This window comes from Strix uralensis, chromosome 3, assembly GCF_047716275.1.
Source record: "Strix uralensis isolate ZFMK-TIS-50842 chromosome 3, bStrUra1, whole genome shotgun sequence".
NCBI classification, from domain to species: Eukaryota; Metazoa; Chordata; class Aves; order Strigiformes; family Strigidae; genus Strix; species Strix uralensis.
In genome coordinates, this window is record NC_133974.1 from 117973355 (window position 1) to 117982650 (window position 9296).

The window sequence follows — 9296 nt, forward strand, 5'->3', positions numbered from 1 at the left end:
GCTCAGGGGTGCCCAGAAGAGGGGTCACACGTAGTTGGGGGTGCAAGGGAGAAAAGGGGTTGCTGTACACCCCTGTGAGAGGCGCTGCTGGGGGCTCGACAGGGACGTGCAGCCACCCAGGAGCCAGCCCCCCCCCTTGCCTCTGCTTCAGAGGGAGCCCCAAACCTCACACCACAGGCATGACCAGCACCTGCAGCTGGGGACTTTAAAAAGTTTAAAAAAGGGGGGATTGGGGGGGGCTCCACCCCGGGGTGTACAGGCTGTGTCTGCACCCACCCCATGTTTCCCCCGGACTGAGCACTTCCTTCCCCAGGAGTCCTGAGGCAGCTGCCGCCATCCTCCTTGCCCGGTACCCTGCCCATACACGGACACATGGACCCCGGTAGCTTTCAAAAGTGCTCTTAATGAAGGGAAGGGGGCTCCCAAGCAGCTCTCAGTGATGCTCCCAGCCCCCTGCTTGTCCCCAGAGCCACTTGCAGAGCTCTCAGCCACCACAGTCCTGTCTCCGCAGCCCCCTCAGGCCGTCTTCTTCACAACGTGGATGAAGTAGCAGGGGACGTGGGCCTGCCCCGGCGTGTAGGGCTGGAAGTCACCCAGGACACTGTGCTGGCACTTCCCCTGGAAGGCACCTTTCAGCAGGGCTGTGAAGGCCTCCAGCCGGTGAGGGTAGTATGAGAGCCGAAACTTGCTGCGAGGAGGCAACGATGGTGAGGCAGGGGAGCAGCAGGGCACAGCGCCAGCTACATCCCTGGGCTGGAAGCCACCCCCGTGGCCCCTCTCACCTCAGCTCCGGGGCTGCCCCCACCTCGGTGGGGGGGACCTGCACCGTGTAGTCCAGGGTCACCATGTGCGCCTTGTTGTTCACCAGCAGCACCGAGGTGGTGATGTCCTTCGTCAAGTCACTCTGGGGACCACAGGAGGGTATCTGTGTCCTGCGGGGACGTGGTGGCCCCCAGCCTGGGCACAGCCCTGCTCCCTGCCCTGCCTGGCCCCTGTGGGGCCAGGGGGCTGGGGCAGAGAGGTGTGGGATGGGGCAGGGTCTGCCAGCCACCCACCTTGTAGTAGATGTTCTTGCCAGGTGGCGCGCAGCCCGTGGCCAGGATGTGATCGTAGTTGCGGTGGTCGATGACCAGGACACCCCCGGGCCGCACCATGCTGGCAATGTTCCTCAGGGCCAGCTTGTGGTCACTCTGGTCCCCTGGGGAGGAAACCATGGAGTCCCCAGGCAAAGGCTGTACCCCACAGCACAGCCCACGGTGCCCCAGCTCACCCATACACACACAAGAGCTGCCCCCCCCATTCCCCCCCCCACCCCCCCCACCCCCATCCCAGTCTCACCTTGGGGAACCCACAGCCCCACCCATGGTATGAGCTCAGGCACGTTCTCAGCCTCACTGGGGCAGAGCACGCCGTGTGGGGAACCCACCACCCTGCTTGTGGCACAAGTCTGGGTGTGTCTTCAGCCTTGCCAGAGATGCAACATCAAAGATGCGCACAGCTCCACTGCCACCACGGGACCCCATGGCCCCGCTCGTGCCACGAACTCAGCCTCCCTGGACATGAGCAACTCCACTGTGTGTAATCCACTGCCCCACTCATGGCATGAGTGTTCAGTCTGCTGGGAGATGCTGTGCCAATTGCATAGGTACTCCCCCTCCTCCTGACCCCACACCCCACCTTTGAAGTCAGGCAGGTGTGCGAAGGAGTTGCCCAGGCAGATGACTGCGTCAAACCCATCCCCTGGTTTCTCCAGGTCCTTCTCCAGGGTGAGCCAGTTGGCCTCCTCGATGACTGCAGCACAGGGGAGTAGATGAGGGCAGGGACACCGCACCTACCCAACAACCTCCCCTGCGTGCAAGACCCCCCCCCACCCCCTCCCCCCCCGACCCCAGCATCCCCCAGCCCTTCCTTGGCCCCAGCAGGTGCTGGCTCTGGCCTGGGGCCAGCAGGCAGGCAAAGGCCACGGCCTGGGCTTGCTGAGCAGCTGGCGCCAGCAGGTCCCTGCCTGTCCCGGCAGCAAGGCCACCGTGCGACGGGCCCAAGCACCGTGAGGGGCTGCGGGAGGGGTTCAGGGCAGAGGCCCCCCCAGTGCCGGGGTGGGGTGTTGGTGTCCGCACACCCCTCCCGGCCCCCCACGGCCCCGCACCCCATCGGTCGAAGGGCTCCTCCTTGCGCCGCTCCCAGCGCTCCTTCAGCGCGTACTTGAGCATCTTGTCGCTGGCGTCGACGCTGGTCACCTGGAAGCCCTCCTCGAGCAGCATGATGGAGTCCACCCTGGGGACACAGCTGTCAGAGGGGCCCGGGGCAGCCGAGGGGGGCTTGGGGAGGGGCGGGTGCTGGGGACGGCCGGGAGCAGCGGGGCCCAGGGTAGCCCGGGGGGGGGGGGTGGGGTGGGGAGGGGTGTACGGAGGGGACCTGGGAGGCGGGCGGGCGCGGGGCGCGGTGCCTCACCCGGTGCCGCAGGCCACGTCGAGGACGGAGCGGCAGCGGTGCTGGCGGAGCAGCGCCAGGAGCCAGCTGCGGTACTCGGCCGTGCGGCCTCGCGTGTCCCCGATGTACAGCTGCCACACGCGGGCCGCCCGCCCGTCCGCGTACTGGTCCGGCAGCCCCTCCGCCGCTACCCCCAGCGACCGCGTCCGGTACACGCTGTCCACCATCCCGCCGACACGGCCCCGGTCCCGGCCCCGCTGCGCCGCGCCCCCGCCGCCCCGCCCCCAAACCCCGCCCCCCCGCCCCGCCAATCCCCGCCGCCGGCGGCTGCCCCGCCCCGCCAATCCCCGCCCCCGCCAATCCCCGCTGCCCCCGCCCCCTCCCCTACGCCCCCCCCCCGCGGCCCCGACCTTTGGCTCGACGACGGGGGGGCGGGGCCGGGGGGGGGCCGGGGCCCTGGGCCGAGGGCGCCGCCCCAGCCCCCGCGGTGGGGCCGGGCCGGGCCGGGCGGCAGCAGCGGAGCCGCCGCCCGCAGCAGGAGCAGCGCCCGCCCCGGCACCGCGGGTGAAGCAGGGCCGGCAGCGGCGGCGGTTCTGGGGAAAACGTCTTTATTTACAGTCCAGGCGGGGAGCGGGCAGCACGCGGAGCCGGCGCCGGGGCAGCGCCCGCGGTCCGCCGTAGCTGGACCCCTGGCAGGGAGGCGGCGGGGCTGGGTCGGTGCTTCCGTGACCCGCCCCCCCCACCCCGCTGCTGTCAGGACCGCACCCGGGCTGGGCCGGGCCCTCCGGCCACCCGGAGACTGCTCCGGCCTCCCCGCAGTCGCTCACGCTGCAATGCCAGTCCCTCTTCCTTTGTCACCCGCAGGATGCGACGGGGCGAGACCTCCGGAGCAGGCAGCCCCCACGCCTACAGCTCATCGGCCGGGCTGTGGGCAAGCGGAGCCTCCTCCTGGACCTCGCTCTCCTCCAGGGCCTCCCCCACTGCCGGGAGGCCGGCAGCTCCCTCACTCTCGTCCTTCTGGCCCTTCTTCTTCTTCTTCCTGCTCTTTTTCTTGCTCTGCTTCTCGCGCACGCTCGCCAAGTCACCCTTCTTGCCGCTCCACTTCTCTGCCAGGCAGCCTGGGGAGGAGAGGAGCAGAGGGCGGGCCCTGAGGGAGAAGCAGGGCTCCCCCCTGCCCTGGCGGGGCTCCCCCACCCTCCCTCGTACTCCTGTGCTGCCCCTGCCAGCAGCCAGGACTTACTTGTGTCCTTCCCTTTCAGCACGTGGTCAGCGCAGAGAAACTGGGAGAGATCCTCCGTCTGGTGGTGCCTGTACCACTCCTCAATCACATCTTCGTACTCCTCCACCAGCACATCGCACTAGCGCAGAACGGAGAGCCTGGCTCCAGCCACACGCTGCTGGGGCAGGGCCTGGACCAGGCGGCAGGTCCCGCCGACAGCCCCATTCCCACCAGCACACCCCCAGACCCTCTCTTCCCCCTGCACTCCAGCCCACAAGGCCACAGTGGTCACTGAGGGCCCACCCCCGCCCCCCCCGGCCCCGGACCAAGTACCTGCTTTTTGAGGTCAGCCACCTCAGCGGAGGTCTCGTTCCACAGCTCATAGGGGATGTCCATCACCACCTTGACGCCCTTGTGCACCAGGTTGTGCAGGGTCTCGAATGTCTCTGACATGCCCTGGGGGAGCAGTGCCACTCGGTGAAGTGACACCCCTCCCGCTGGACTCCCACACTCTCCTCTCCCGTCGCCAGCCGTGAGACCCTGCCCAGGGACGCAGGTGGGTGCAAGCCAACCAAAATCTGGGTCCCCGGGGCATCAGTGTTACCAGGCGGGAGTTCAAGTGACAGCGAGTCCCCCCACTCTGTAAAGCGACTCCCCAAACCAGGAAGACATGGGCCAGGCAAGACAGCCCCTGTCTCCCTCTGTGCGGGTGTGGGCGGGGGCCTGCCCGCCCCGCCAGAGACAGCACCCCACACCTGACTTGGGGGGCAGCGCAGCCTCGCATGCTGGCAGGGGATCCAGGGGATGAGCAAATGAACCCTGGTTGGGTGCCCCGGCAGCGCAGGGGCAGGCGAGGGGCACTTGGGAGCAGGGGCTGGAGAACAGCCCTCACCTTTGCGAATCTGTTACTGCCGCTTCTCTCCTTGTGCAGGTTGTAATCCAACAGCCGCTTACAGATGTTTTCTGTCACCTCGATTAACCGGATGTCCCTGCACAGAGAGGAGAGAGGGCTTGGGCTCAGCACAGCCCCCCCCAGAACAGCCAGGGCACAGGGTGAGCCGCAGCCCAGGTGGTGCGGTGGAAGAAGGCTCTGCGGCTCCCCCAGGCAGAAGGAACACCCCGCAGCTGCCCTGCCCTGGCACAGTTTAGTTTCCTCAGAGGAGCTGTGCGCCGCACAGCTTGCCCCGCAGGCTCCTGAAACCCCCAGCTCTGCGAGGCCAGAGGCAGCAGCAGCAGCAGGAGACCACCCATCCCACTCTCACTTACGACTGCGTGTACTTGACGGCGGAGCCCTTCCCATCCAGGAAGCCGTACTTGGTGTCAATCACCTCCTTGGTCTTGCTGGTCTCCTCAAAAGCAGATTTCAGCTCCACTGCCACGTACTTGCACACTGTGGGAAGGAAAGCACAGGTGGATTAGGGGGTTTTGCCACTCTGACGGGCAGCACAACACAGGACCTGGGGACAGGGAGAGCAATGGCAACGAGCACCAGGAATGAGACACACTAGAGCTGCTGTGAGCAGAGAGCAGATGCCTTGGTCATTTAAAGAAAAAAGGGGAATGGCTCAACTGATTCCACTGGAGAACCCTTGAAGCAGGAACCCCCAAATCAAAGCTGGTATGGCACAGCTGGGCAGGCAGATGGCACCAGTTCTGCCCGCAGGTTTCCTGCCAGCTCCACTTGGCAGCCACTGAAGCCTCTGCCTCCCCGCCACAAGCCTATCCCTTTCTACTGGAAGAGGATGGGTTTTTTTTGCAACACAAGCCCCAGCTTGGGTCACAGCTCCTCCTCGCAACCCAGCGCATCCCACCCGGTAAACGGTTCCTCCAGGGCCCTGGGGACCGAGCAGCCAGCAGGGCCCAACAGGCCAGGTTTGGGGACAGGATGCTGGCTGCAGACTGTGTCACCACACGAGGGGCTGCCAGCTCCATCAACACTGCACCGGGTGCTGCCTGCAGACACACCACAGCACCAACAGCCTTATAACACAGCGTGTTTTCTTTATAAAACTATAAAAACAAAACAAAACAAAAGCTTTATTTCTTCTGTAACAAAGAGTCTGACAGAGCTATAGAAACAGAAGGAGAAGAGAAATATCTCGGGGGTTTACAAGGGGAAATGTGGAGGGATGTAAGCCAGGCACAGTGTAGTGTGGCCCTTCCTCCCCTGAAGGTGGGGTCCCGGGAGGCTGGAGGAAGCTTTGTCCTGTGCTGCAGGCTCCTGTTTGCCAGGAGTCACCTCTTCTTTAAGCTCTGCTTTGGGAAAGGGACAAGCCCCAGCAGGAATGGTCTGACAGTGATGAGCCACCACATCTTCTCCCAGGCAATGATATGAGTTGAGAGATGGACTGCAGGCAGGAAGAGAGCAAGGTGGCTTCTGCAGGGCTGCTGGGCACATTCCGAGAAGTCCTGTGCGCACCTCCTGCTCCTTCCTTTCTCTGCTGGTGCCAGGGGCTGGAGATGACTGCAGCCATTTCTCAGGTGGGATGAGCTCTCCTTGCCTGCAGCCCCTCTAGACTCGGGCCTCAAGGACGTCCCTCTCCACACCGCACCTGCTGCAGCATCCCCACGCGTGCCAGGAGCACTCACTGCTGGGTCCAGTTATCCAGATGCTGCCCGTGGCTATCGCTGTGCACTGACAGGTTCCAAGCCTGGGCAGTAAGAGGAGCAGCACACGGTCAGTGCTCGCTATGATCCTTCTCTCAGGTTATGCAGGTGCCACAGCACAGCTCAGACATCAGCGTTTCCAGAGCTGCTTCCCCAGCAGGGAAAGCTTTGCAAAGAGCTCCAGAGTTTCACTTCTTCCTTTTCTCTTTACTGTCAAGCTCCACGCATCCCTGCACAGCAAAGACAGAGGAAATCACGGCAGACAGCAAAGGTCTGTCATGACCTGCCCTGGACTGTCTGTGAAGCCTTTGACTGCTTGTGAATCAAGGGGCTGCTCAGGAAGGAAGCATCACTGAGACCAAACTGTGAGCAGCAGAGACGACCAGCCCCAGCTATGAACCACCAGGTGATTAGTGCCTACTAGAAACAGCAGTGACTACCAGGGTGCCTCTAAACCCCTTATCTAGGCAGGGACAGAAGACAGCTGCCAGCAGGGATGCACCGCGGGAGGCTCCACTCCGCTGCAGGGTCACGGGTGGATGCTTGCTCCCACCCCCGCACACAGCAGCAGCGGCCACTGCCAAGCGCCCCTGCGCTCGCCCCTCTCCTCCGTCTGCAGGGCTGTGGGGACAGGCAGGAGCGGGCAGAGGGACAGCCTGCAGGGGCGCAGGCAGGCCTCGGGGCTGCGACCGCAGCCTTCGCACCAGTAACCCCCTGGTCCAAGCGGGCAGTGGCGGACCACCGCAGCTTTGCCCGGCGAGCCGGGCCCAGGGCCCTTCCACCCCCCTCCCGGCCCCGCTTACCCTCGCACTTGCTGGGCAGCCGCACCCAGTCCGAGTCGTCGCCTCCCGCCAGCGCCGCCGCCAGCAACAGCAGCAGCAGCAGCGCTGCTGCCGCCATGGCTCCGCTTCCGGGGCCGCGCTTCCGGGAGCGCCCCGCCCGCCCCGCCGGGTAACCATAGCAACCGCGCGGCGCCCACCAATCCCAGCGGCCCGCGTGGCTCGCCCGGCCAATCGCCGCCCGCCCGCCGCCAGCCAGTCCGAGCGGCCCCAGGACCACCCAGGCTTCCGGGCCGCCCCCCTGAGCCCCCGCGTGCGTGGCGTCAGGCGCGCGCGGGACCTCGGTCCGGAGGGGCGGGGACGCGTGTGAGCCCCTCCTGCCCCCCGCCCCCGGTCCCCTCTCCCCGCCTCCCACGCAGCCCTCTGGGGGCCCTCCCTGCTCTTACCCCCCAGGTAATTCGGGATCCCCTCCCCACCCCCAGATAATATGAGGTCCCCTCCGTACCCCTGGACAATTCAGGGTCTTTTCCTGCCCCCGAGGTAAGGTCAGGTCCCTGTCACCCACAAGAACGTGGCAGCCCCTCTCTCTTCCCCCCCCTCCTGCCCCCCCAAACAACACTGGGTCTCTCCCTCTCTCCACCATTTGAGGGGCTCTTCTCCACCCACCAGAACATTTCAGGTGCCTTCTGCACCCCCAGCCCAAATCAGGGGAACTTACCCCTCAGGGGTGGGCCCCCACCTAGGCCCTCAGCTCTGGGCGAGGAGGATGGAGGTGAGGAGGGCGTCAAAGAGCGCGATCTTCAGCAGCACCACCCGGATGGCCACCAGCAGGGCTGCCAAGGCGCGGGCCGGTGGCGCTGCAACGGCAGGGATGGGGTGACACCTGCCACAGGCACCCTGCTGCCTCCATGTCACCTCCAGGGCTGCGGTGGGGCCATGTCGGAGGGGGCATCCCCAACAGGCTCCCCAGGGCCTGCTGTGGGCTTTTGTCACCCTCATGTGTTCTTGAGTCACCTTGTGCCACCCTTACGCTGACCCTGAGAGCAGGCTGGCTCTGACCCACCTTCCCCATCCTCCCCACCGAAATGGAGCTTCAGCGCCTCTTCCCCAGCCCCACGATGCTGTGGGGACCTGCCCTGACCACCGCATGGCCCCAGCCAGGTCCCCACCAGGAGCCCAGCAGGGTTTCCTTCCCGGCAACCGACATTCCCACTGGGGCAGGACCGGGAGACTCACCGGCCATGCTGCCCGGACATGGTTCTGCCAACTCCTCGTTGCCTGTGGGATGAGAGAGCAGCTGGGGAGGTGGTGGCAGCGCGGTGCCAGGTGTGCAGCAGGGCCAGCCACAAACCCCTTCCCGTGCCTGCCGGTTGGGAGGGGCTGAGGACAGCAATGCTGCCCCGCAGCACTGTGCACCAGCTCCCCACTGGCCCCAGAGGCCCTTGCCAGCCCCTATCTTGGGGGGCCACTAGGCTGGGCAGCAGCAGGCAAGCTGGGCAGAGGGGGAGGCAGCAGGGCTATACCCGTGATACGGAGCGGGCTGGAGCTGTGGGCCGGGGAGCTCCTGTTGGGCCCCACGTGGCAGGCGAGATCCCCCTCAGCTGGGGGGTCGATGGGGAGGATGGAGACAGTGCAGATGGTACCACCATCCTCCTGGGAGGCCCCGTAGGCAAAGGACTGCAGGGCGCTGCTGTTCCCACCGGAGATCCAGACGGCATGGCCGGAGCTGGGGGCCAGGTCGCTCACCACGCAGACCACCAACTGTCTGTGCTGCCCAGCCACCACCATGCTCAGCGGCGGGGCCAGGGTGGGCAGTGGCCCGGCGGCCCTGCCAGCTGCAGGGGGGACAGGGGTTAGGGGCACTGCATCCCCTGTGCATCCCACCCACCTCTGGTGCCGGTTCAGCGACGCTCGGCCTTTGCACGTCCCTGGCCATGTCCCTCCCGGGGATACTCACGGGGCAGGAACGGGAGCAGCGCCGCGGCCAGCAGCACCCAGGGCACCTCCATGGCAGCCGCAGTGCTGCTGAGGGCTCAGCCCCCAACCGTCACCGCCAGCTGCCTCGCCTGTCACCTGGTGTTGCGGTGGGGCGGCCCCGGGGCTGCGGGGACGGGCTCTGTGCCAGCGCGGCGGCTCCCGCTTCCCCCCGGCTCCCCTACAGTGGCACCGCCCGCCGCCCCCAGCTGCAGTGGTACCGCCCCTCACCCCCCTCACCCCCCCCCCTCCCGGTGGTACGCTCCATCCCGCTCCGCCCCGGGGGT

The 9296-nt window shown here is 66.3% G+C and overlaps 2 protein-coding genes across 5 annotated transcripts; both read right to left on the reverse strand.

Annotated features, from left to right (window-relative positions):
- Positions 1–383: 383 nt before the first annotated feature.
- On the reverse strand, positions 384–2685 carry GNMT (glycine N-methyltransferase). Its single transcript, XM_074864170.1, has 6 exons — positions 2452–2685; positions 2147–2274; positions 1678–1791; positions 1056–1198; positions 783–904; positions 384–688 (listed from the first exon to the last, which is right to left on the reverse strand). The coding sequence occupies exons 1-6, from the start codon at positions 2655–2657 to the stop codon at positions 517–519; spliced, it is 885 nt and encodes a 294-aa protein (XP_074720271.1). The 5' UTR covers positions 2658–2685; the 3' UTR covers positions 384–516.
- A 336-nt stretch (positions 2686–3021) lies between these two features.
- Positions 3022–9186, reverse strand: CNPY3 (canopy FGF signaling regulator 3). Of its 4 annotated transcripts, none has more exons than XM_074864166.1 (8): positions 8993–9186; positions 8559–8870; positions 8272–8313; positions 4916–5039; positions 4542–4638; positions 3983–4105; positions 3671–3788; positions 3022–3548 (listed from the first exon to the last, which is right to left on the reverse strand). In XM_074864166.1, exons 1-8 carry the CDS (start codon positions 9042–9044, stop codon positions 3337–3339), a joined length of 1080 nt encoding a protein of 359 aa, XP_074720267.1. In that variant the 5' UTR covers positions 9045–9186; the 3' UTR covers positions 3022–3336. The 4 variants fall into 4 exon arrangements, with proteins under 4 accessions (XP_074720267.1, XP_074720268.1, XP_074720270.1 ...); XM_074864167.1 differs by having other exon boundaries at positions 8559–8805; positions 8924–9179; XM_074864169.1 differs by lacking the exon at positions 8559–8870 and having other exon boundaries at positions 8993–9180.
- Between the last annotated feature and the right edge of the window lie 110 nt (positions 9187–9296).